At 45.7% G+C, this 27,927-nt stretch overlaps 1 protein-coding gene across 1 annotated transcript in view; it reads left to right on the top strand.

Annotated features, from left to right (window-relative positions):
• Positions 1–27,927, top strand: part of LOC146788730 (vomeronasal type-2 receptor 26-like) — a 287,555-nt gene that overhangs the window by 20,100 nt on the left and 239,528 nt on the right. The window contains exon 2 of the mRNA XM_085630950.1: positions 17,359–17,593. Within this exon, the coding sequence (XP_085487076.1) occupies positions 17,359–17,593 (235 nt within the window). The remainder of the gene's footprint in view (positions 1–17,358; positions 17,594–27,927) is intronic.

The raw sequence follows: 27,927 nt of genomic DNA on the forward strand, positions 1-27,927 counted from the left end.
TAGTTTTGTAAATTTGTGCCTGAAGTAGTTTGTTTTACTTTTAATTTGCACTGCTGCCTTCAGTTATTATGCGGCCTGTTTATGTGCTTGTAAGGGAGAGTGTACCGCTTAGGTATACAGTTATATCGCTCCAACTCTCTTGATCATTAGGGCGATGCTACCATCACCTATATTGTCTACAATAACCTAGATAAACAATAGTTGCAGTTAGTTACTTACTTACTAAGTTAACTACTTCACTTCACTCCATAGGTTTCTTACCTGAAAATAGATGAAGCAATAACAAGGAAGGCATCAAAACTTCACAAGCTAGGTCCCACTTCCAGTTCTACCCAGGTGAAACTTCAACTTTTGGATTAATACATACTGACATACATTACTAACATGACACAAAAGACACTAAAACCTCCCCCAAACCCCCAGCCCCCACCCCCCCCGGTTCCTACACATACAATTCTGGACGTGCGACAGCAAAGATCTGGCTCCGCTTTCCCCTGGAACACTATGGTTCTGTACGCCAGAGCATCTATATAGTTACTTTCCCCCGCCTAATTGCTTCTGCATATCTTGTCTAGCACACTATAGTCCCCTATTGATCAATACGGGTGTACACTCATGGTTACTACATTCACACTTATACATTCCTGTAGAAATGTTCTTAAAAAGGATATCAGTCATTATAGTGTTTTCTTATATAGCTTCTTTGTCTCATCAACTGTTTTGTTTGGTTAGCGCGCTCTGTTACAGTCGCAACCCTGAAGACTTCAACTCTTCGCGTTGTGGCAATTTTAAGAACCAAATTTCAGGTTTCTTTCCTGAGGTTGGTTTGGCCGTTCGGCCATTTGAGGTAGATAATGTGAGGTTAAGGTCCTGTCTGAGGTAGATCGTGTGTATTGAAGTAGAGATAGAGCCAAGATTCAGAGACTGCCAGCATAGACAGTTTTGAGATTTTGTACAATCCTTCATTCCACTTTTAGATCTGGGGAGGCTCTCCTCTTGCTCGTGCTTGCTTGAGAGGTTTCCATTTCTTGCTGTGTGGGACCTTGTAGGTATCTTGTCAGTTCTTTGGGATCTTCAAAGACGTGCGTTCTGCCTTTTTCGGTGATTCTGAACTTTGTAGGGCCTATGAATGAGAAGATGATGTTTTCCTTCCTTAAATTGTCTCACTGGGACAGAAATCCTTGTCTTAGGTCCACTGTGGGTTTGGAGTAGTCTTGGGTGAGGATTATTTTTTGGCCATTCCACTGTATATTCTGGTTTTTCCTGGCCACTACGATGATGGCTTCTGTGTGTTGTTATCGGAGAGGCTTGCATATAATGGGGCGTGGGATCACCTTATTTGAGGTTTTGAAGGCTGGTACTCTGTAGGCCTTGTCTAGCTCAAAGGGGAGGTCAAACTTAATGTTAGTAATTTTAGGGATCATGTCTTGTATAAAGGTGATGCACGACCCACTTTTCTCTTCCTCTCCTTCGGCGAACCCTAGTATTCTGATGTTCCCCTCCTGCTACGATCGTCTAGTTCTGCTGTTTGTCTTCAGAGTATTGCAGTGGTTTTGGATAGTTCTAACAGAGTCTTGTTTACCTTTTGTTCACCATCTTCGATATCGTTCACCCTCTACTCTACTTCCGTTAGTCTGTTGTTCGCCGCATGGATGCCAGCTCTGACCACGGCCAGTTCCAGCTGTATAGCATCAGTAGTTTGTTTAGTCGATTTAACTAGGTAATGGACGTCCGCCAGTTTTTTCAGGCTCATGTCCAGTGTGGTGTTGATGTCAGTTCTTTGTTTGATAGGGGAATCAAGAGGGTCACTCTTGTTCTTTTTTGGCTGCTGCGTAATTCTCCCGTCGGTGCCAGCCATGCCTGATAGCCCTCTTCTCACTTGTTGTAGGCTGAGCCTTCCTCTCACTTTAGGCTCTATGGTTAGCTTCTTGTGCCCCCACCTTGACGAAAATTTGGCGTCTCTTGTAGTCCTCCGACCGTTGTTGGAGTTGCTGTGCTGATGGCGTTGAGCTGTTGTTGGTTTCTGCCCTTGTAGACTGTGCTTGCCCCTATCAAGGCAAGACCTCCTTTTGTTCTTGGGTTAAACCACCTGAACTGCATATGTTGGTCGTCTCTCTTGTTGTTTGGTTATTGGTTAATGGATATTAATCTTCACTCCTCTGTGTTGGGCACAGTAGTGGCCGTATCCGCTGCCAGCTTATATCTTATTTGGAAGAACTGTATGGCTTGTTGGTGGGGTTGGTGGAGTTTTGTTTTTACCCTCTTGTCTTCTTGTTAACCTCTGTCTAGCCTAATTGCTTGTTTGCCTTCCCATTATGCACCCCACTGAGTTATGTACATCTTACTCATGTTGTGCTTAGTCATCTCCTTCTGGTTTCTCTTATATGTTGGAGTTTTCTGAGACCACGTGATTTAACCACTCCTGACTTGTTGGTTCCTCTGCTGCTCATTTCTTTTGTTGTAATTTGCGCCTCTGTGCCATGTGCGAGTGCCAGGGTTTGAGGTCTTTACTCCCTCTGTATTTTACGTGTCATTGCCGGGTGTGTAGCGCTTGCTGTAGCTCTATGCCTGGTCAGGCTGTGTCAACGCTTTTTTGCCAAGTCTCTGTCTCTCTATTGGGCTTGCCTTTTTTTTCTTTTGATCACATGTTCACCCGCTAGCTCAGTACTGCCATTAATTAAAGGAAAAAAGAGACTTGTTTTGTGTTGCCTTCCTTTATTGCTGTGTGGTGCTGGAGGTGCTTCCCTTATGCTGTACTCACTGCTTTTATTATCGCTGTGCTTCTTCCATAACTGTCATGGCGGCTCGCACTGATGGTTTTACTTTCGTTTTTGTGGATTACGGCTATCTTCACAGCTTGCGTTGTCGGTGGCTTTTCGTTGGTCTTCCCCGCACTTGCGATTGAGCGCATTCTCCAAGGCTGATCCAGCGCACCCCCTCTGCTGCAATCTACCTAGTGATTCTTTTTCCCCCACCAGCTAGTTCTTTTCCAATCCGAGTTGTTTATCAGGCAGTCAGACCTAAGATGGCGGACCCCTTCTGTGGCTTCAGTTTCGTTCAGAAAGTGAGCGAGTGTCCTCCCCACCAGAGTCTCCTACTAATGTTATCGATGCCTCGGTGTTCTCCACAGGAGTTCTCCAGCACTCACCTTATGTAAGCTAGCTGCTGGTCCTCAGGTGTTCATTGTTGGGCACAGTCGGCAACAGATCCGGCAGCTGTGGAGGGTCTCACTTGCGGGCACCATCTTGGTTTCTTCCTCTTCGCTCCAGGAGATCCTCTTCTCTGTACTTTTCTCACTTCGCTGTTGGGGTTGGGTTTGTGTGTCTGGGTCACTTTCTTCCTTGGTATCTCTGACATCTTTCTGTGTGTTCCTTTCCCTCAAACGATCGGCTCTTGCGTGTTCTTAAGTTGCTTGCTTCCAGGTTTGGCGGAGCGCTGGATTCAGGCGTCTACACCCATTGCCGTCCAAGCCACTCCCCAGCTGTCCAAGCAACGCCCCTCTATCCCTGCTTCTTTTAATGGGAGAGCCAGACAATCTTTGGTCCACTCCGGGGATCCTGGTGAATCCCAGATAGGAGACATTCCGCTATAGTAGTTAAGCTTTGAGACTCTCCTAACTTTTGTACCATGTCTCGGCAAAACCAGCTAAAGTCTTAAGACGCACTTTTTTTAAAAAAGCGTGGATCCCCATATTTCTGCATAAAGGCGAACTCTCCACCCTTCACATCCTGGAGCATTATTCTGAACATTTTACCTGAATGTGAATGGTCCACAGTACTGAATAACATCCTTCCTCCTTTCAAAACAAAAAGGAGGCATAGTAAGAAAGATATGGCAATCGTAATCCCCCTTTATCATATTGACGTCGTAACTTTTTCCATGAAATGTCTAACTACTTTAGAGGCCCATATGAAACGAGTGATTTTCGACTGGACTTTTTTTAATCCATTAAAAGCCATGGGGATGTTTTGAAACAAAAAAGTAAACTTTGGAAGGATGGACATTTTCACAAGATTTATTCTGCCATATGTTGTCAAAGGGAGATCGGACCGGCTGAGTAAAAGATTTCCACTTCCTTACCAATCATTTGGAAATGTATTTTGGGTATTAATTCTACTTTTTGGACGATTTTGATACCCAGGTACCTCATTTCCTCTTTAACACATTTTAGCTGTGTGTTTATGTTCCATGTCATTACTATCATTTTGCCTTCATTTATCTCATATCCTGAAATCCAGCCAAAACTCGATGCTAACTTAACTCGATATACTGTTGGTAATGCTGTAGTACGCTGTGAAGTGTATATTATTAAATCATCCACGTACGACCCTACTTTTTTCTCACAGGACTGATGTTTAACATGGAGAATGTTGTCGCTAATCCTTATCTTCTCCGCAAGGGGTTCAATATACAAATTTAAAAGGAGAGGTGACAACGGACATCCCTGCCTTTTTCCACGGTGTATGTTAAAGGATCTTGGGATGTTCCCATTCACAAAGATTTTTGCTGTTGGGTTACTATAAAATAGTTCTATTGATGGGCAGAATTTTTTCCTAAATTGGCTAATCTTAAAATTTTTTGCAAGAAGACCCAAATTACCCGGTCGAAAGCTTTAGTCGCATCAACTGTAATGACTGCAAATGGATGCTAATGGGTTTCTTGAAGGGTAATAATCTGTGATGAGACGTCCTTTAGGTAATGCAGAATCTTTTCTCTCCTGTTTCTCATCCTAAACCCATTTACATTCTATGATAACAGTTCTAACTGCTCCCTCCACATAGGGATCATAGTCATTCCTTAAATTCACTATCCATTCAAGGCCTCAGTTCTCATAGATTCTATGAGGACAACGTTTTTTAAAAATGTTTTCCCACTGCACCCCCACCTGTGTGCTTAAACCTACCCGAGCCCATGCACCTCCCCCCTTGGAAAACCCACCTCTTCCTTCTCTTCTATGGCCTAAGCCTATGGAGACCTCCCGAGGTTGAGAGACTAGATATGCCGATTCTAAATTTATGTCCCCCATTATATCATATTTTTAAACAATGCTGCTATTGCCTCTGGAACTAATAGAAAGGAAAGTCAAGAAAAGAAAAGAAAGAAAAGGGTTTCAGCAATGCATCATGGAGATAATAAACCGAAAGAGACATCATTGTCTATTCCAATCGGTACCCGACGAGGTTTATTAAAACTCTTCGACTTCCTCTGTTTTGTGGAAATTATGCATCTTATTATTGTGCATTACCCGCAAATTTGCAGGGAATCTCAGCTGGGGAGTTGCGCCCAGGCGCTTAAAGGGCTCGATCATCTTTCCAAACTCCCACTGCTTGCTGGCTGTAATCTTTGAAATATCAGATCTAATTTCAAAGTTTATCCCTTCCGCTAATAGAGTTTTCTTTTTTAGTGCATGAGTTAAAATTTCTTCTTTGATCTTATATGTGTTGAAGTTAACCAGAATTTTTCTTTGTTTTGTTTTATTCGGGTTCCGTCTGAAAGGTTCTCTATGGACTCTTTGTATGTCTTACACCAAATCTTCTTCAGTGTATTCTATATGAATACTATGAATACTTAACTTAATCATTTTTGCGACAAATGTCCCTATACCTTCCCCCTGAGCTCCGTCTGGAATTTTTAAGATGCGAAGATTACACATTTTCTGATTATTTTCTAATGATTCCAGCTTGTCCTCAACAGCACCTCGTTCCCTTTTAGGCGCGTAATTTCGTTAGTATTTGCCAGTGTTTGTAATGTAAGATCTTTCACTGACGTTTCTCACTGCGCTGTTCTAGGTGCAAGATCATCCAATTTTTTTCTCTAGAGTATCACAAGCCACTCTTATGTCGTTTTGCTTAATAACAAGGTTTTGAATCTGTTTCTTACTTCAATGGAAAGTAACTGTGAAGAAATTCAAAACTCCTTCTCAGGGTTAAACTAACAAAAAAAAAGAAGTTGGCACAGAAACTGAAATATAAAAGAACATCTTTATTAAACTCAAAATGAGTGTGACTACGTCACCCAGAAGCCGCAGCAACTGACTGAGGCAGTCCAAAGAGAGCAGAACACTGGGGCCTTATATATGTGAGGGTTACATACTCAGCATAAAAGAAAGGGGCAGTCCTGGATCATGCAAGCATGCAAAATGCCAATATGGACCTACAAGATCTGCCAAATATTAGCCAATAGGAAAACATTCAAAACAAGGCATTATGTAACCAGAACGTCCCCCTTGAGTCGTGTTTTTGCCCAACCCCATAAGTCAATCAATGACAGCACCCATAGGTCAATCAGTAACGGCAGGACATGTTTGTGTGCTTCAAAGGACAACTTGCAAAATAGGATAATGCGGAGAAAGAATACTGAAGGCCAACAAATAGTTGGGACAAGGATTAGTCAGTATAGGCAGGGATTTAGTCAGTCTGGCTAGTTCCTGGAATTGGCTTCACAACAAGGAAGGGAAGGTTATTTGACACGTGGCAGTACAAAGGGCAAAAACACTCGGTTTACCAAGCTGCCTGAGTGAGGGCAACAAAATGGCGACAGAATACAAAATGGAGTTAAAACTGAATTACCTCAACTGTATTAGATCACTATTAGAACTGTATTAGATCACTGTATTAGAACTGACTGAGACTGAGATGGAGATTGAGATTGGGGTTGGAGCGCAGCTGTCGAAGAAGACTGATTTTGTATTTGTATCTCTCCAATTTGAATTTCCCTTCCCCCTTTCTCAGGAGGCAGTGACAGATTTTCGTGAAGTGCCAACCCTACTTGAGAGGCTCTATCGTTCTAAAGGGGAAACATATCTTATTCTCCTCCTGAGCAAGCTGAGTTATCTTTAGTTCCTTAAGTCCTTTTGACGTGTCTATTTCTAGTGGCTCTGGATTGTTAGCTAACACCTGAAACCTATTTGAGGTTTTGATATCTTGATCCACTTCCAGACTCACTCCAAGGGATTCGCAACCTGGTTTTCTTAACAACAGGGTGTTCGGTACCACCTTAAAAAAAGTTCATAATAAGGGTGTGATTTTTAAGATTTGGGGGTTCTCTGTTCAAGTCTCCACTTTTTTTCCTTTCAGTCTCCTCCTTCTTGGACTTTCCCACTCCCCAGTGGCAAGCCCCATCTGTATTGGGGGATTCAGGTTGACAAACTCTGTTGCCTTATTACGAATTATACTCTGAGCATCCTTCAAAAAATTTCTCCCACCTAAACTTCTCAGTTGGTACCTTCCCTGCAAAGCACTCCTCTACAATATATCCCCTCCAACTTTTCTTCTGCCTGAAGTGCCAATATCTCCAGCTTCTCTCCAGCCAGGGCTTTATGTTTATTCTTTCTCAGCCTAAGAAAACCCTGCTCTTTTATTTCTTCACTACTCCCCCTTTCAGGTTTACCACTCCCCCAACTTTTCCCCTCACACCCTTCCTTAAATTTAATCTGACCTGTGGGTTGGGTTTCTTCCTGTTTTGAGACTTTGCCTGTTGCTTCCACAAATACTACTCCTCCTGGCTGCGCCAATTTCAACCAGCCATTTGTCCCATTGCAGCTCGTTTTGTACCTGCACCTCCTCTCCGCGTACCTTTTGTGAAAGTGCTGCCTCTGCCCAATTTACCCCGAATAGAGCACTGCACTGCCGCCCTCCGGCCCCTGCCGAGCACATGAGCAGCTCGAGCCCAGCAGGACTCCCAGTTGGGAGACCCCTCATGCTCCGTTCCCTCCACTGCCCAAAACGCCACCAACAGGGGAGAGAAAGGCAAGGAGGCAACTCACAATGCAGAAAGCAGGGCAGAACGCTGGGCAGCCAGCGAGATGAAGCGCAGGAAACCGCAACTCCACAATTAACGGAAGCCTCCTCGGGCAACCTCACCACGCCTCAAAACAGCGTCGATCCAACTAAACAGCCCTCAACAGACGTCCACAGTTGCACCACCATTCCTCGCCAGGTATTTAATTTTATCGCAGAATTTCAGGGGGACCTTTAAAAAAGGACATAGTTCTCACTCATCCTCGGGAGCCTCCACAACCGTGTTCTAACCGGCCACCATGTTTTCCTCCAGTTCTCCAAATATGTTAAAACAAAAATGATACTGAATTTCAAAATTTGGTGGTGAATCTGCATTCTCGCTGGGAGTGTCCATCTCTCTAGGTGCCTGTCTGTACTGGTCCGGTAGGTAAGCAGGAGTGATGAGCTCATCTTTTGCCTTTCATTCATGCAGGAGACTAGAAGACCTGCGGATTGTAAACAGAAACTGTATTTTATATTACGGAAGTGGAAACTTGGGTGCGATTACTGACAGCAATTATTAATGCCTCGGTCCAGGATGGCTGCCCTGATTCCTGGGCTTTATCAACTATTGTTCCTGTTTTTAAAAAAGGTGATCGGGACAGCGCCCTTAGTAATAGACCCATTTCTCTCTTGGACTCTGGGGTGAAGGTGGTGGGTTGATTAGTTTTAGACAGACGGGTAACCTGGGCAGATGAGAATCATATCTTAACCGAGGTAAAATATGGCTTCCATTCCAGGCGCTCCACTGTGGAACAATGTTTAAATTTAAATATGGTATTAAACAAGTACAATGTGTCACGTACTGGTTCGATTCAGCTAGCGTTCATGGAGCTATTCTCAGCTTTCGATCGGGTTAACAGATCAAAGTTTTGGCACTTGATGTCAAGAGTGATATCATCTTGTTTCTAAGAGACCGTCATTGAGAGGTAAAGTGTCTGTTCGCTATTTAAAAGATCTAAGGTAACCTGTAAGCTTGACATCAAGAGAGAGGTGTGCCAAGGGGGCAGCTTGCCCCATTTCTCTTTAATTGAAATATTAACTCCCTGGAGAATGTCCTCTTGGAGGCACCAGCCAAAAGCCCACAGGTGGCCAAGTGAAGGTTGCTGATTCTCCTATATGCAGATGATGCTGTCCTCATGCCAAGGACTGCTAGGGGGTTACAGCTTTGGTTAAACTCCTTCGTCCCATTATGGGAGACTTGGATCGAACAATCACAGTAAATCATTTGTCATGCAGGTGGGCTCTTGTATACCCCGGCATTTTACTTTTAAGATAGGAACTTTGACAATTCCACAGACAAAACTTTTCTCCTATCTGGGAGTAGTGTTTGATAACGCACTGAGCTGGTCCCCTTTGATTATCCGGAAGAAGGGGGACCTGGTCAGAGCGACCGCAACTGTTTTTAACTTTGCTTCCAGAGTGGGAGGGTAACCTATAGGGGCTATTCTGCAGGTCCATAGAGCCAAGTCCATTGCAAAGGTCAGCTATGGGAGTAAGATTTGGGGCTACGCTGGGCTGGAGGCGCTGCAAGTCATAGAAAACACATTCTTGAGATGGTTACTTTCTTTACCACAAAGCGCTTTGTCATATGTGGTGCCTCAAGAGTTGGAAATGGCCTTTCTACCAGATGAATTGGCATTCTGCCCACTAGCACTGTGGTTAAAGATTTGGCCAAGAAAGAACATGTTCTAGGCAAGGGATTTTAAAGGATTGCCTGTCCCTTGACAATGTTAGCTGCATCCGCTGGCTAAAGTATGTAAGAGATGGCCTATATGCCCTGGTAAGGATGGATTAATTTGATAACCCAGAGGGTATATGTAGGAAGGATCTTATCTGGGCAAAATATTGTTTCTTTTAGCAGAAGTCACAGTGATAGAGAAGCAATAGAGCTGAGGAAGCCAAGTGTGCATATGTACATTGGATTAACAACTGTACAAACTAATCGCCCATTCCATCTGGGGAATCAAATGTAATCATGATTGTTTTTTACTCATTAGATTTAGGCTCAACCTTTTTCATTATCTGTCGGCCGAACCTCAAGTTGCCCATAGAACCCAGTGTCTCATGCCCTGTGGCTGCGACAATCGGTCTCCACAGGACATGATACACTGTTTAATGTTTTGTAGTTTTTACAAGGTCACTAGAAAGTATTTTATCATTCCTATTCTTTAAATGGTTGGTTTTAGGAGGGTGAGACCCGCTTTTATTTTTTTTACAACTTTTATCTAATGTTACTGTTTTGCATACCCTCAGCTTCTTACGGGCTGCCATTAGGCTCAGGTCAATCTGTGATTAATTTTGTCAGTAGAATGTTTCTTCCTCTTTTTATCGTCTTATTTTAATCACTTTATAAAGTCACTTTATTGAGATATTCTATAGATACGTGGAGTTTTATTGATGTTTGTATGACGTATGGTTTAAGCTAAAATAAAGAATAAAGTTTGTTGATTGATTGACCTGCAGATTGTAAACAGAAACTGTATTTTAGAATCAAGGAGAAGGAAAGAACGAAGGTAAGCTTCATCAAGAGGGTATCAAGAATACTCAGAGTAAAAAAAACAAGAGGGGGATTCAGAGCTTCACTGTTTCCGCAAGTCCTGCACACACACGCACACACACACACACACAACCACACATCCAAATCCACACACACACCCACAACCACACCTGCACACAACCACACACACAACCACACACACAACCACACACACAACCACACACACAACCACACACCACAACCACACACACAACCACACACACAATCACACACATAACCACACGTACACAACCACACACAACCACACACGACCACAACCACACACAACTACACACAGCCACATACACAAACACACGCACACAACCACACAACCACACACAAACACACAATCACACCAACCACACAACCACACACACAACCACACACAACCACACCCACAACCACAAACACACAACCACACCCACAACCACACACACAACCACACCCACAACCACACAACCACAACCCCACAACCACCCACATACAACCACACACACAGAACCACACACACAACCACAACCAAAACCACACACAACACACCCACAACCACACACAACACACACAACTGCACACACAACCACACACACACAACTACACACACACAACCACAACCACACACACAACCCCACACACACAACCATACACACAATCACACAACCACACACACAACCACACACACAACCACAACCACGCACACACACACACACACACACACACACACACACAGACACGCACACACACACACACATTCGTATTTCACAAATCAAAGGTGAGGAGGTAGTCACGCAGCTTCTGCCCTGAGTTCTTCCTTCCTCCTGCTGACTCTGAGTAACTCCATCCCAGACCAGTAATCATGACACAAGCATGATAGACATGTAGAGCACTTCTGTAATGTTGAAGAATAAGAAGAGAAACAGAATTGCAGTATTTTGCATACGTTTTTGTTTGTTAACTAAAGTGACTGCTCTTGTTTCTGAAGAACTAGAAAAAAGGAGAGGACCGTTCAATTAAACATGGCTAAGTGTGAAAGAGCCAATCAATTCTAGGGAAAAAAAGGACCGCCCATTACTCAGGCCCCAAAGATTGCGAAGCAATCACCTCAGGCACGTTCCTACAGTTTAACACACTTCCTCATCGTCTGCCTCCACATGAATCCTCAATCATCACAAGTCACAATCACTTGATAATCCAATCACTCATTGGTGCAATGGTTACCTCTTCCAATATAAGCACGGCGGTAAGTACAATATGCACACTCTGATGCCAGCAACAGATTAGAATTTGTCAGTCTTGTAAATCAATCATTTGACCGGGGCAACCATCTTAGATGATGAAAAAAAGGAATCCTAGAAGTGGACCATACAGGTTAATTTTCAGTCAGTTTGTAAAGGTCAATCACCTCCAGGGAAAGAATGATCTCCAACCACTCGGACCCAAAACATTGCACAGATGTACTGTTTGGATGAGATGATGTCATGTTGCAGCCTTGAAATACAAGCCAAACGAAGAATTAAGGTCTCAACCAAGGCATGCGCTTCTGTGTTTTCATCCACACCTGCGGGGTGAACCTTTCAGACACCTTCTTTACCTGGTCTTGTAGCAAATGCAACAAAGGGATAGCTTGGTCCATCGTGCTCTCCTCTTTGCTAACTTCTGACTTGAAAGCCTCAAAATGGAATAGCATCTGTTTCAATAATTTGACTATGACACATGTTTCTGCATCCACGGTCATAGCTTTTCCAACTGCATCCCCTCCTCTTTGAATGATTGATCAGTTTGTAGTGCTCAAACTGACGTTGCCACATGTAATATGTTGAGTTCCAACTTAATGGCACCTCCTGTATCAGGACTTTAACCGGTGCTCTATTAGCATGCAGAATAATCCGCAGCTGCTTCTGGGCATTAAAAGAATGGCTGAAATGGGTGCAGATTCTTCTGCAGGTGGTCATTATGTTGCTGACCATGTCTTCCTTTTTGAGGAAGTCTTGCACCACCACGTTGATGCAATGGGCTTAACACAGTACCCTGAAAGAGCTTCTGTCTGGCATGGCCGTGACTATGTTACTGCCATTGTCCATGGCAACAAATCCAATTCTGAGAACTCTCAGTTACAACCATTCATACATCTTGCTGTTAAGATATTCCAAGATGTTTACAGCTGTATGTGATTTCTACATGGCGAACATGGGAACTGTTGGATGCCGCTGAACGGTCTTGAAACTTTCTTCAGGGCCAAGACCTGCAGATATGTTTTGCTTTACCCCCACAAAAGAGATGCAGTGTGCAGTGATGCACAATTATTCAGTCACCTAACAACTGGTCCACATGTCTGTCATCAGGTGGATAGTGTGACCAACACTTTGCCTCAAACCTGTCAAGCCAACTGCAGCGCATTGTGATGCAGTGCTCGAACAACAACTCTGGCACAATAGGTTTGAATTGGTACCTTCCATTTTGTGCAAACGACTGCTACAAATTCCAAGAATACCCCTCTTTCAACAAAAGAAAAAGGGAGGAGGTCCAGCTCTAACATTTTTGCCAGCTTCCTATTGTACAAATGTTCAGCTCATTGGGCCACTCCTGCCTAAACATGCCCATAATAGCAGCCCAAATATTTTTTGGGGGGAGTAATTGATAGAGGTGTCTTTTGGGAAGTAGATGGTGGTGGTAGACTCAATGTGCATCCTGGTGGGCAGTCACTGGATGTCTTGGTGTCTCCATCTCACTCCTATTCTGGTGCCATTGTGAAGTCAAAGTGGTGGGTGATACTGCTGGCACACTGCTGGGGACACAGCTGCTTTCCATGAAGATGTCACCCTCTTGTTCCTCTTCATTTCCTTCTACTGTGATTGGACTTCTGGCTGATGTCCCAGGGCTCTCCCTACCACCACAACCATGTTCAGCATGTTTTAAGGTGCTCTTCTCACTTGACTGTGTGGTGCCTTTTCAAATGGGTCATTTGTCCTCCAGTACCATAATGTGTACCAGGCTTACCTTGCCAAACATTGTTTGGAGCAAATGGTGCATACTGCAGTGCCCTCCCTCTCCTTGCTAACCAAAAAAAAGCCCCAAACTGGAGAGATGTACTTTTCCACTGTGCCACTGCTAATGCCTGAAGAAAACTGGAGGTTGCTAGGTACGTCATCAATTTGGATTGCTTCTCTGCAGTGACTACTGAGGTAGGGGTTGGTGCAGGTCTTAGCTGGGGCTTTGTAAATATGGGAGCTGGTTGTGCTACATGTGTCACATCTCTAGGGAGCAGGTCGAATTATTTCAGACTACCTTGTTTCACCTTCCACAATGACTGGCTCATCGTTGTTATCCTCCTCATCATCCCATGCTATAATTCTAAATCTTTCAGGAACTTTACTTTTTCTTTGCCTCTCCTGATGTCTCCTGGACTCTGCCAGGGTCCAATCCATGTCCCTATCATCATCATTAGAAGTGGTGATTGGAAAAGATAGTGTAGTAGCACCGTTCCTTTTCCTTGCTGGAGATCTAGGAGCCAATGATTCTAAAAAAGAAGGTTCTTACTCGGAAGGAAGCTCATCCTCCTATTCTGCTCCAACATCAGACACATGTACTATCATTGGCTGCGGCTGCTGTCCACTTTCCTCTGTTTCCTAAAAGGGATTGTGTACTACTTTGTATAAGGGACAAATTCAATTCAATGTCACTGCTCTTTGACAAGATTGTAGCTGCTGCCTCCCTGACATGGTCCAGGGGTTAGTTTGGGGTGGTGCTGTTAATGCAGGAGTGCTGCTCTCAGCTTGCTTCCCGGAGGCCGATGCGGCAGGCACACAACACGACTGTCTCAAATTTGGGTCTGCACGCCACGGATGGAAAGCTGCTTCTTCTCACTGATCACATTTTTGGAAGTATCTTTCTTTGGGGTAATGTTAAAGCTCTCGGTTGACATTTGCTCTAAGCTGCATAAGCAGAATAGATTGGAGGACTGATGTGATTTCACTGAACAGGCTTTCTGTTTGGCAGTATGGCAAGTGTATGTTCTCTTGTGCACCTAAAAGTAAACAAGCAAGATAAATATTGAGTGTGAAGTGTGGTATTGTTTGCAGTTTGACTTAGTACAGACAAATGCAATATTAGTGTGGGTGTTTTGTTTACTTAGGTAATATTAACCACTTTAAAGTCAAACCACAACACCACCATACCATAATTCCCCATCAGAATAACACACAATATACAGACTGATCAAGCTCTTTCCTTTATGTACATATATTCAAAAGGAGATGCCTGTGGCACTGAATGGGTAAATGGAATAGTAATCATTAAAAATGGAGGTTAGTGTGTGTATCTATGGCAGGCAATGTGGTCCGGGGTAAATGGAATAATCATCATAATTACACAAATAAATGATGCAAATATGTCCACTCTAAAGTGCACCACGGCCATGATGTCCAGGAGGAAATGGAATTATATATCTACAAAAACAATGCTGTCTCACTGTTGTGCGCTATTGGTGGATGAATGGATGGGTGATGAATCAATCAAGGCAAAACAGAAAGAAAATACTTTTAAATGAAAAGATTGAAATGAAATATATAATTAACAATACTTGAAAAAAAAATGTAAGTAATAGAAATTGAGGGGGCCTGGTCTGGCCACTAGTGAAGATGGCCACCTAAGCTGTGTGCATCGCTCCAAGACGGGCCCCCAAACAGAGGCAGTGGCCTTCTCAATATAGCTGGGGGCTCACTATGCAGTCTTCCTCCTCTGCTCGGACCTCCGGATGACAAATGCAAAAACAACAGTTGATGGACAGAATGCAGAACAATGTCATACATTCACCCCAGTACAGAGATCTGGGCCTGAATCCATAATTTTTTTTGCTCACCATGCCGTTCCAGTTTGAACCCAGCTATATGCAAATCAGTCTTGACCCTGTGCCTCATGGGAACAGTCCAGCCCGAACTGCCAAGCCAGGTCCTCCCTGGACTGGAAACAAGCATCCTAGGACCAGTTTCGGGGTTTCACCCCTCTTCAGCCAGAATAGCTTGATTCCAGTGGCATGGAGAGCACGGGACCCACGTCTGGGCATACCCTTCCCACTCGGGGTGACAAATGCAAAAATAACAGTTGATGGACAGAATGCAGAACAATGTCATACATTCACCCCAGTACAGAGATCTGGGCCTGAATCCATTGTGTTTTTGCTCACCATGCCGTTCCAGTTTGAACCCAGCTATATGCAAATCAGTCTTGACCCTGTGCCTCATGGGAACAGTCCAGCCCGAACTGCCAAACCAGGTCCTCCTAAGCATCCTAGGACCGTTTCGGGGTCTCACCCCACTTCAGCCAGGATAGCTTGATTCCAGTGGCATGGAGAGCACGGGACCCATGTCTGGGCAGCAGAAAACGGGACGCACATTGGTGTGTCAGAGCCCTGACATCCCAGCAGCTAGGTGTGGACACAGGGCGTAGAGGTACAGCAGAAGCTTTGGCCCTTGCATGAAGGTTCGGTCCCACCCCCACTTCTAGATCTCACCGCCTGACACCTACCCCTTGCTTTACACTTCACGTGCACTTGGGGCTTGTGACCCATGGGACCAGCCGGAAGTGGTAAAACCAGACACGGTTCCAGTGGCTTTGATGGAGCCATGCCTCGTAAGCAACCACTGGGCCCAAGCATGGCCCCGGACCACACTGCAAGTTAGGCAGGAACCGGGAAGGGTGCAAAAGCAGGGCCTAGAGGTTTAGCAGAAGCCACAGCCCTTAAGTGCAGAATTGGACCTGCCAACACCTACAGATTTCACCATCATTGGCACACCCCTTGCTTTGCGCAGCACCAACACCTGTGACCCGCAGAACCGGCTGGCAGCGGTGACACCTGGAACTGTGCTAAAGTCTTTGACAGAGCCCCACCTCACCTGCAAATGACCACTGGGTCCATGAATTGCCCTGGACAACACCGCACGTTGGGCAGGAACCCAGAGGCATTGGGTGATGTGCAAACTCTGGACCCTTGCTTGCAGATCCGTCCCTGCTGCCACTTACAGATCTCACTGCCACCATCCCACCCCTTGCAGCGTACAACATGCACACCTGGGGCCTGTGACCTTGATACCGGCCTACGGCAGTGTAACCCAAGTCTGTGCCAGTGGCTTTGGTGAAGCCCCAACTCACCCGTTCACCCGTCAAGGGATCACCGGGGCCATGCGCAGCACACCTCAGGATGGGCAGGGACCCGGAGGTCCAAGGAGGGAGTCCCTTTTGCCGATGCAACCTCGGACCGCTTGGAGGGGACTTGTTTCCTCCTTGGAGGCCTGCATCAGCCTGAGCCTCTACGTATCCAGACAGGTGAGGAGCAGAACCAGGGGGAATGATGGCTTGGTGATATTTCTTCATTTCCCCTCCACTTACTACCAGCAGCCACCAGTCTCCACCATTCCTGACCTGCATCTCATCACCAAGGGGGATGAGGCCTGTCACCTGGACTACCACATTCCCAGAGGCCCTGTGGCACACCCGCAACATTCATCCTAAAATGGCCTAAGAGACCCCACTTAAAGGGACACTACCATTGAAATGTTTGCCTTCCTACCGGCCTTTTGCAGCTCTACCATTTATGCCTTGGCACACCACAGTCCGCAAATCTCCACATAATGGCCTGCCCACAGGTGGACTTGGAGAGGGGCAAGGCAGTCCATGTCTCAACCTGACTATCCTCAGATTGCCTGCCATCCTGGTATCCATGCTGTATACCTTACGTCCCCGCTAGAGTACTGGGTTTGCCACAACAGCTAACCTAGGGAGAAAAGCCAGACAAGGGGACCTCACTCCCGCATTCTCCAGGTGTGCTAAAGCAATCACGACCTTCTCTCCAGCAACCCGCACCCTGGTGGTAATCTGTGTCCTGGTGCCACCTCATTGTCCTTCTTCAAGGAGAGCTGTGGGGCACCTCACAACAGCCTGCATGCACTCCCCCCTGACTCCTAGGGATTGCATCTGTGCAACCGTCCAGGACCCAGAGGAAACTGACTTCTAACCACTGCCTTGTCTGCCTTCCTTTGTGGGAAACAGGTCCAACAGCATGGAGGAGTGGAGTGTTACTCTACATCTGAGTGTGAATGTCATCTGGCAAGCATACAAGCAAGTCTTCACAGCAACTCCTGTTTATGGAAGCACTCAAGAACTCAAGCAGCAATGCATCATGGCCACAAAGGGTGCCACACCCCCGACAGACAACCCACCTCAGACCTCAAAAGACTGTATGCAGGGCAAAACCATTGACCGCATCCTGCAGGAAATATCAGCAGTAATTTGTCGACTGGAAGGAATGGACACAATATCCACTTTTTTGGTTTCCCAGAATCAATAGGAGGACCATATGCCAAAACTTTTCTCAGGGACACCCTTTCAAGAATCACAGGCATCACCTTTGAGCCCCTGCTGGGGATACAACATGCCCACTGCATCGTGCTTCCATGCAGGATCATGCAACTGGGTAGGAGACTTTGGGGATCCTTGCAAGCCATACCTCCCTGGACTCCCCTGGTTGTCTAGTTTTTGGAAATCAGAGGGTTTGGCAGGTTTCCCTAGATGGCAGCTGAGCCCGGGACCAAAAACCCAGGTGTCCCCTTGGAAAACAAGGTTGTTTTGTGATTTGTTATTTTGAAGTCTCCACAATATGTTTTGGGAACCTGCTTGTCGCGGGGACTTGGCCTACCCACACAAGGGAGGTACCATTTTTATCAGAACACCTGGGGGATCACTGGGTGGTAGGAAATTTGTGTCAGCCTGGTGATCCCACAACTTACCAATGCATACATTTGAGAAAAATTTGAATTTTGCAGTCCTACTTGAGGTTTGCTGGGGAAAATAGTTAGGAAGCTCTTTGGGGATCCAAGCAAACCATACCACCTTGGACACCACAGGGTGTCTAGTTTTCAGAAATGTGTGGGTTTGGTAGGTTTCCCTAGATGGCCGCTGAGCCCGGGACAAAAAACCCAGGTGCCCACCCTTGCAAAACCAGGTTCTTTTGTGATTGGTAATTTTGATGTCTCCACAATATGTTTTGGGCCGTTGCCTGTCATGGGTACTTGGCCCACCCACACAAGTAAGGTACCATTTTCATCAGGAAACCTGGGGAATGCTAGGTGGTAGGAAATTTATGTTGCCCGGTTCTCCCAAAAATTTCCAACACAGAAATTTGAGAAAAATGTGAATGTTTCAGCTAAATTTGGGATATGCAGGGGTGTTGCAGGGATTCTGCTTATACACAGAACTATGCGAAGAACCCCAGGACCTCAGTGAATTGTGGTGTACCAGAAACTCACCTCAGAACCCAGAACCCAGTATCCGGCTAGCATAAGTGTCCCATTCGTTATCCGAGATTTGGCTCGGCGGTCCCAATGAATAGACAACCCAGAACAAGCGACTCAGTACATACTCAGGAATGGTGGGAATCGGAAATACCTGTTCGTATATTATTCTCACATCAGTCCACAACAATAATCAACAGAGACACGGTGTAAATAAAAGGGGTTTATTTTTATAGACCACGTGTCCTAAGATGCAGTACTTTGGCTAATATAAGCAGACAAATGATTAATATCAAAACCAGCAACATAGTTACAATACCATAGAATATAAAAGGGGTGATCATATTATAATGACAGTGGATACTACCACCTTCCCTTTACTAAGAAGCTAATATTATTATTATGCTAATAGAAGGTCTCTTAGGCTTGAATAGGGGACCCCATACCTCAAAGATCAGCTTAGTGAAATCACATCACAGGAGCATCAGGAGTATTCTCGCAGGAAGGCTCGTCTTCGGTCTGAATAATAAACATGATGTCTGTGATATTAAAAGCACCAACTTTCAGGTATTTGCAGCTGCGCGTGTGTTATGGCTAAATAGTGGGTCGATCAACCTAGAGTGGAAAACATGCATTGTGTAATATTCCAGACTGTTTGTCACACCATGTACAGACCAAGGTCGCTGCGCAGAGCTTGGGATGGTAACAACAGATTGCTCTCGTGTGAAGCAAGTCTCGAGTCAGCAGTTTGTTTAAGAAATAACATGTAAACGCAGTGTCGTGTGCAAAGACAAAAAGATGGCTTTCTAACATTTAACGTGGTTATGCTAACTTAACAATGTATGTACGTATTCAGGGAGAACTCACTACAGGGGATACTGGGTTGGAAAACAGTCGGGGATCCACATAAGCCATACCTCACTGGTCTCCCCAGGTTGTCTAGTTTTCAGAAATGTGTGGGTTTGGTAGTTTTCCCTAGATTGCCTTCGAGCCTGGGCCAAACATTTGAGTGCCCCATTGCAAAGCCAGGTCATTTTGTGATCAGTAATTTTGATGTCTTTACGTTATGTTTTGGGCCTTTGCCTGTCACGGGTACTTGGCCCACCCACACAAGAGAGGTTCCATTTTTACAGGAGACCTGGGGGATCTCTGGATGGTATGTTATGTTATGTTATGTTATGTTAAATAAATTTATAGGGGCGCAACTAACACCATTAGGTTTCTTGGCGCCAAAGTAAAGAGAGCAGAAGATAGCGCAAAGGCCGTTTATTGATAAGATTCTGTGAAAAGAAAAGTTTTAAGGGCAGATCTGAAGCTGGGGTACGAAGTGGTCAATCTCAGGGACAAGGGGAGGGAGTTCCAAAAAGTGGGAGCCAGGAAGGAGAACTTGAGCCCGCCGTGTTTCTTCCTCTTATATCTAGGGATGGAAAGCAAGACCATTTGGGAAGACCGGAGAGTGCGGGAAGGGACGTAGGATTGAAGAAGGGAAGAAATAAAGAGGGGGCCCTGGCCGGCTAGAGATTTGTAAATGATACAACCCAGCTTGAACTTACAGCGGGCGGCTACAGGGAGCCAATGAAGGCTCTTTAGGAGGGGACGGACATGATGATCTCTAGGGAGGCAGTGGATCAGGCGGGCAGCCTGATTCTGGATCAGCTGAAGCCGCCTGAGTTGGTAGGCTGGGATGCCTACATAGAGCGCGTTGGCGTAGTCTAACCTCGATATTACAAGCGCCATCAGGGCCAAGGTAAGAGCCTCGGAAGTAAGTAGCCGGGAGATTTTCTTAATTTTCCTTAATTGGAAATGGCTGGAGGAGACTACCGCGCTAATCTGGGGCGTCATGGAGAGATTACTACTGATGACGACTCCCAGACTTTTAACACAGTTGGCGGGGCTAGGTGGACTGCCAAGGCTGAGAGGCCAAAAAGAAGAATCCCAAGGGTTGAGGGGACCCCCGACAAGAACGAGTTCGGTCTTGTCGGGGTTGAGCTTCAGATGGTTTGAGCTCATCCAGTTGCTGATAAAGCACAGGGTATTTTGAAAGGTGGCAATAGAGTCAGCAGAGGAGTTGATGTTAAAAATTAGTTGTATGTCATCAGCATAATTGAATGCTGTGACATTGAACTGACGGAGGGCGCGGATAAGTGGGGAAAGATACAAATTAAAAAGGAGGGGGGAGAGGGAAGAGCCTTGTGGGACACCACAGGACAGTTTGACCTGGGAGGCAGTAAACTGGGATAGTCTGACAGCTTGATGGCGTTGGGTCAGAAAGGATCGGACCCAGGCCAGAGCGGTGCCCTGGATGCCTGCCTCCCTGACACGATCGACCAAAATTTGATGGTCGACCGTGTCAAAGGCGGCCGACAAGTCCAGGAGGATCAAGGCCTGGCAGATGTTCACGTCCGCGCCCCTGCGCAGTTCCTCCATAACAGAAAGGATGACGGCTTCTGTTGAGTGCGCAGGTCTGAATCCAGCCTGCTGGGGGTCCAGTACACCAGATTCTTCCACAAAGGAGCTGAGAGCGTGAGTGGCGTGCGACTCTAGAACTTTGCTAAGATAGGGAAGAAGAGAGATAGGGCGAAAGTTGCTCATGATGGAAGGGTCTGCCGAAGGTTTTTTGAGGATGGCAACCACCTCGGCCTGTTTGAAGGGTCCCGGAACCTCCCCTATGGCTAGAGAGTTGTTCAAGAGGGCAAGGGGGGGGTCAGGACAGGCGGTAAAAACTTCTCGAAGGACCGAGGGGAGGCAACAATCGCTGGGAGAGCCAGAAGAGACGTTGTGTAGGAGTGAGAGAAAGTTATCCTTGGAAATAGGAGGGAAGTGAGTAAAGGTGTGTGTGGGAGAATAACTGGGGACACAAAAGGATGTAGGGGCAGGTGGGGAGGTGGAAATGCTAGTTTTAATTTTGGTGATTTTCTCCACAAAGAATTGATTAAGAGAGTCGCACAAGGATTGAGAAGGGAGAGGGGCTAAGATGACTCTTTCCGGGTTGGATAATTCATCCACTATAGAAAAAATATCTTTAGATTTATTGGATGAGTTTAAAATTTTGCCTGAGAAGTAGCATGATTTAGCCACAGTAATAGCGTTCTTGTACTCCTTCAGCCGAGACGAGAAGATAATTTTCGATTCGGGGGAGTAATCCCGGCGCCAGCGTCTCTCTGCCTGGCGGAGAGTAAGTTTGTGTGCGCGGAGCTCAGCGGTAAACCACTTTTGAGCATCGTGCCTGCGCCTTGTCTTAACCGGTTTTAGTGGTGCCACAGAGTCGGCCGCGGCGGTAAGCCAGTGTGTGAGGGTTTTGGACTGAAGGTCGATAGAGATGTTGGGTCCAGTCATGAGTGGGGGTGAAGAACTCAGGAGAGCCGTAAGTTTGTTAAGGTCGGCTTTATTCCAATTGCGCGCCAGGAAATTGGATTGGTGGGCAGCGGTGATAGGGGAAGACAGGAATACGGAGAAAGTGATGAGGTGATGGTCAGACCAGAGACAAGGGGCGATGAGGGGAGCAGAGATGGCAAGAGAGGTGGTCCAGACTTGGTCTAAAATGTGGCCTTTAACATGTGTGGGTGCATGTATATGTTGAGTGCAGTTAAGGCTCAACATTAGGTCAGAAAAAGCACGCGAATCAGCAGTTTCATGAGTGTCTGATGGCCAGTAATTAAAATCGCCCATGATCAACACGTTGGAATTGCTGATGGTAAGCTGGGTGATCATGTTACCGAACAGGATAGAAAAGTCAGGCATAGATTGAGGGGGGCGATAGGTCAACACACAGATGAGTGAAGACCCAGGCTGCTCCAGTCTTAATACGAGACAGTCTGTCGAGGCGATACTAGGAAAGAACACTGGGGAGAACCTAATGGGGTGTCTGATGATGGCTGCAACGCCGCCGCCCGCTTTACCAGCAGGGCGGTTGGTCTGCAGGATGTAGTAGCCTGGGGGAATGGCCGCCAGAACGTCAGGAGATGAATCGTCAGTGAGCCAGGTCTCGGTCAAGAACAGGACATCAGGCTGTTCCGAGTAGGAAATTTGTGTCAGCCCGCTAATCCCATAACTTTCCCACACAAAAATTTGATAAACATTTGAATTTTTCATCTAAATTTGAGGTTTGCAGGGGATTCTGGGTAGGAAAATATTTTGGGATCCAAGCGAGCCATACCTCCCTGTATCTGCAGGATGTCTAGTTTTGAGAAATGTATGGGTTTGCTAGTTCCCAAGATGGCTGCCAAACTTGGGGCCAAAAACCCAGGTGACAACCTTGACAAACCAGGTAATTTTGTGAGAGGTCATTTTGATGCCTCCACAATGAGTTCTGGGTTCTTTGCCTCTCGCTGGTACTTGGCCACCCACATGAGTAAGGCACCATTTTTATCAGAAGACCTGGGGGAATGCTTGGTTGTAGGACATTTTGGTCAGCCCGGTGATCCCACAACTTTCCCACACTGAAATTTGAGAAAAATAGTACAGTTTCAGTCAAATTTGAGGTTTGCAGGGGATTCTGGGTAGGAAACCCTTTTGGGATCCACGCATGCCATACCTCCCTATACTTCCCAGGTGTCTAATTTTCAGAAATGTGTGGGCTTTGTAGTTTTCCCTAAATGGACGCTGATCCCGGGGCCAGAAACCCAGGTGCCAACCCTTGCAAAACGAGGCAATTTTGATGTCTCCACAATATGTTTTGGGTCCTTGCCTGTCACGGGTACTTGGCCCACCACAAAAGGGAGGTACCATTTTTATCGGAAGGCCTGGGGGATCATTGGGTCATGGGAAATTTGTGTCAGCCTGGTGATTGCACAACTTTCCCACACAAAAATATGAACAATATTAGATTTTGTCAGCTAAATTTGAGGTTTGCAGGGTTTTCTGGGTAGAAAAACCTTTGGGGATCCACACAAGCTATACTCCCTGGACTCCCCAGGGTAACTAGTTTAAAAAAATGTGCAAGTTTTTTATGTTCTCCTAGATGGCCGCTGGGCACCGCACAAAAACCCAGGTGACCCCCAATGCAAAACCAGGCGGTTTTGTGATAGGTCATTTTGATGTCTTGAAAATATGTTTTGGTCCCTTGTCTGTAGCAGGTATTTGGCCCACCCACAAAAGGGAGGTACGATTTTTATTTGGAGACCAGGGGTAATGCTGGGTGGTAGGACATTTTTGTCAGCCGGATGATCCCACAACTTTCACTACACAGGAATCTGAGAAAAAGTGATATTTTTAGCTAACTTTGAGGTTTGCAGGGGATTCTGGGTAGGCCTGGGCAGAGCGGCACTACACGGAGGTCCACAGAGTTGGACACCAACTCCATGGAAACTCTGCTCTGCTCCACCGCTCGCCTCCACCACCCCTAGGAAGAATTACTTTAAATATACTTTAAAGGTCAAAAAAATCAACACTTACCTTACCTGCAGCGTCCCCGGGCAGCCTCCCGGTTTCACGATGATCTGCGCATGCGGGAGCACAACTCCGCACACTCCACGGGTGAAGCAGAGCTCTCTGCCCACGGTTAATTTTGGGTAGGAAACCTTTGGGGATCCACTCAAGCATACCTCACTAGACTCCCCCGAGTGTCTAGCTTTCATAAATGTATGGCTTTGGTAGGTTTCCCAAGACTGCCGCTGAGCCCGTGTGCCCCCACTTGCAAAACCAGGTCGTTTTGTGCTGGGTAATTTTGATGTGTCGACAATATATTTTGGGCCCTTGCCTGTCTCAGGTACTTGGCACACCCACACGAGTGAGGTACCATTCTTATTGGGAGACCTGTAGGAATGCTGGTTGGTAGAAAGTTTGTGTCAGCCTGGTGATCCCACAACTTTCCCACACTGAAATTGGATAAAAATTCGATTTTCTCAGCTAAATTTTAGGTTTGCAGGGGATTCTGGGTAGGACAACCTTTGGGGATCCAAGCAAGCCACACCTCCCCAGACTCCCCATGGTGTCTAGTTTACAGAAATATGTGGGTTTGGTAGGTTTACCTACATAGCCGCTGAGCCAGGATCCAAAATTCAGGAGCGCCCCCTGCAAAATCAGTTTGTATTGTGATAGTTAATTTTTATGTCTTCATAATATGGTTTTGGCCCTAGCCTGTCGAGGGTACTTGGGACATCCACATGAGTGAGGAACCATTTTCATCTGAAGACCTGGGGAAAAGCAGAGAGCCCGGTGATCCCACTACTTTTCCACACAGAAATTTGAGAAAAAAAATATTTTTTCACCTAATCTTGAGGTTTGCAGGTGATTCTGGTTAGGAAAACTTTTGCGTATCACTTTAAGCTTCAGACAGCTGTCCTTCATCCAGGCTGCCACATTCTTCATTCCTTCCTGGTAGCGGAGTCTGGTGTCTTCGGGTTTCTTTGCGATTGAGAGAATGAGCTGGGTGCCAAAGTCAAAAAAGTACTTTATTCGGTTAGTTAAAACCATAAAAGCATTCTATATACAGAATTTAAATTGATATACCATTTGTTAGCAGCAAAGATATTACACTAATTCTAAACATAGAATAATCAAAGACAAACAGTATAGGTATACCGGTATAGAGCTGGGTGTCATCGGCGTAGGATACAATGCTGAGCCCATGCTGTCTTACGATGGTGACGAGGGGAGCAATGTAGATGTTGAAGAGCGTGGGACTGAGCGAAGAACCCTGGGGTAATCCGCAATCGATTTCGGTCGGTTTGGAGATGAAAGGAGGAGTCTGATCCTCTGGGTTCTGCCGGCGAGAAAGGATTGGATCCAGTTGAGGGCGGCTCCTTGTATCCCCGCGTCGTGAAGGCTGGCTCTCTCGGTGACCTTGGCCGCGAAAGGGAGGAGAGAGATGGGCTGAGTTTTTCAGGTCAGTTGAGTCAGCTGTGAATTTCTTGAGGAGTGGTTTAACCTCTGCCCATTTCCAGTTTTCTGGGAAGATGCCAGACATGAAGGACACGTTGATGGTCAGTCTGAGTTTGGGTGCGATGGCGGCTGCGGCCTTGTGGAATATGTGCGGTGGGCAGGAGTCCGTTGGGGCACCTGAGTGGGTTTTCTTCATGGTAGCGGTGATGTGTTCGACGGTGGTGGGATTCCAGGTCATGATTGTTGGTTTATCGGCGGTGTAAGGCGATGAGGTGGTGTCCTTCGTCTGTTCGCTGAAGTTGTCACAGAGGGCCTTGATCTTCAGATGGAAGTATGAGCTGAGTTTTTCGCAGAGTTCCTGGGATAGTGTGATGTTGGTGGCTTTACTGGGGGGTTTAGTGAACTGCAGAATGATATTGAATTGTTCCGTGTAGTTGGGTGTGTTGGTCTTGACTTTGTCTTTGATGAAGATCCGTTTGGTGTCTCTTATGCGCTGGTGGTATTCCTTCAGGGGTGGTTGGTCTGCACTTCAGTGGTTTACAAGTTTTGTCAGATTTTCTGTAGGCGTCTTCAGGAGCGTCTGGCTTCATGAAGATCAGTGGTGAACCAAGCGGCCTTCAGAGGGCATTGTTTGGTGGGGTGGGAGAGGGGTGCGAGTTTGTTGGTGCAGCTTTGAAGTTCTGTGGCTGCGGAGATGGTGTCAGTTGGGGCGCTGGGGGGTCTTGGAGGAGGGAGGTGATGAAGCGTTCCTCTGTGACCTTGCGCCAGTTCCTACGCGGTGGTCGCGGAGCGCACTTGGGTGAGGTGGTGGTGTTAAAGTGGTGGTCCATCCAGGAGGGCTGGGTGGTGTGGCTAACCCGGATTTTTGTTCTTCCCACAAAGAATGGGTCGAGGGTGTGTCCGGCTCTGTGAGTGGCTATGTTGACCAGCTGCTTCAGTCCGAGGTTGAGAAGGTTGTCGAAAAGGGTGATGGAATCGGGGTCGTTGAGGTTGTCAAGGTGGAAGTTTAGGTCCCCGAGTAGAATGTAGTCCATGGAGGTGATGGCGTGGGGTGCGGCAAACAAGTGTTATTACCTATTGACTTTCCATGCATTTCTATGCATTTCTGCCTTCCACATGTAAGACTATGTGTAAAAAATAAGTCATTTTGAAAAAAATAATTCACATATCAGTATGTGTATGGGTACCCACAATTTCAGAGATGTGCAAATAACTACTTCTTCTAAACTCTAAATTTTGTTCCCATCATGGAAATACATAGGTTTCCTTGATACCTATTTTTCACTCGATACTTTACCAAATTAATTACTATATACTCTGTACACAATAAAAAAACATTGCAAGACATATTATATATATTTAAGTATAATTAATTGCTAAATCATAAGGAATTTACAAAATCTTTTTTACTGACCTTTCTGTTTTTTTACAATTTATATTGTTATAGTTTTAATTAACTGAAACACTAAAATATTGAACCACTAAATCATTGGAAGACGCTGCTCAGTTATTGGCTCTGGGTTCCTCGGGTCCTTGGTGAACCTACAAGCCCTATATATCCCACAACCAGAAGGGTCCAGCGGATGTAATGGTATATTGCTTTAGACAATATGCCCTACTTAGAAGAGGTTACAGTTGAAAACATTGGTACAAGTGGCTGTTTTTTTCTAAACAGTTTCAATATTTCTTACTCTCAACTGTTAGTTTCTATAAAAAAAAGAAGAAAATCCTTAAAGGATCTATACAAATGACCCCTTTCTGCATTATGAATTTTGTTTACTTTTCAGAAATATATAGCTTTCCAGGATCCATTATTGCTTTCACACCCATTTTGGTTTGTTTTATAAACACCTGCCTGTCTCTGAAAGCTGGTAAGATGGTTATTTCAGCACCACAAACTCTTTGTTGATACTGTTTGTAGGGGAAAAAAAACAGCCGCTTTCTTCTGCAGCACTTTTTCTCCCTTCAAAAAAAAAGAGAAAAATAGCTGTATTTTGGCACATTTCTTGGTCCCCCTCCAGGGGAATCAACAAACCCTGTGTACGTTTAAAATCCCCATGATGTTGGAAGAAAAGGAAGCAGATTTGGTGTGGATACCTTACGTGGACAAAATGTTACAGGGGCCTAATCGTGAACTACCCCAAATCGCCAAAAATATGATTAGCACAGGGGTGGAAAAGGCCTGGCAGCGAAAGGGTTAAAGAGCTGGTTTGTCAACTCTTGCCTAAATCGGAGCAGCAATTGGGTGGTCCTGATGGACAAAGGGATGTTGTTCCTCATCCTGGGTACATAGATTGAAAAGGCCTGCTGTCTATTTCCTTCTTTACATTTCTTACTCTGTAGTCTAATGGTCGCCGGTGTGGGTGTGCTGGGATCCAACAGTGATGCTGAGCTTGTCTGTAAGATAAGCAGAGGTGCCGGTTGTGATGGCTTTTTAAAGGGGAACCAGTGGATTTCTATCATGATTGAGGTGATGTGATCATATTTCTCAGGGCCATGGATGAGG

This window comes from Triturus cristatus, chromosome 10 (assembly GCF_964204655.1).
Source record: "Triturus cristatus chromosome 10, aTriCri1.1, whole genome shotgun sequence".
Classification (NCBI taxonomy): Eukaryota; Metazoa; Chordata; class Amphibia; order Caudata; family Salamandridae; genus Triturus; species Triturus cristatus.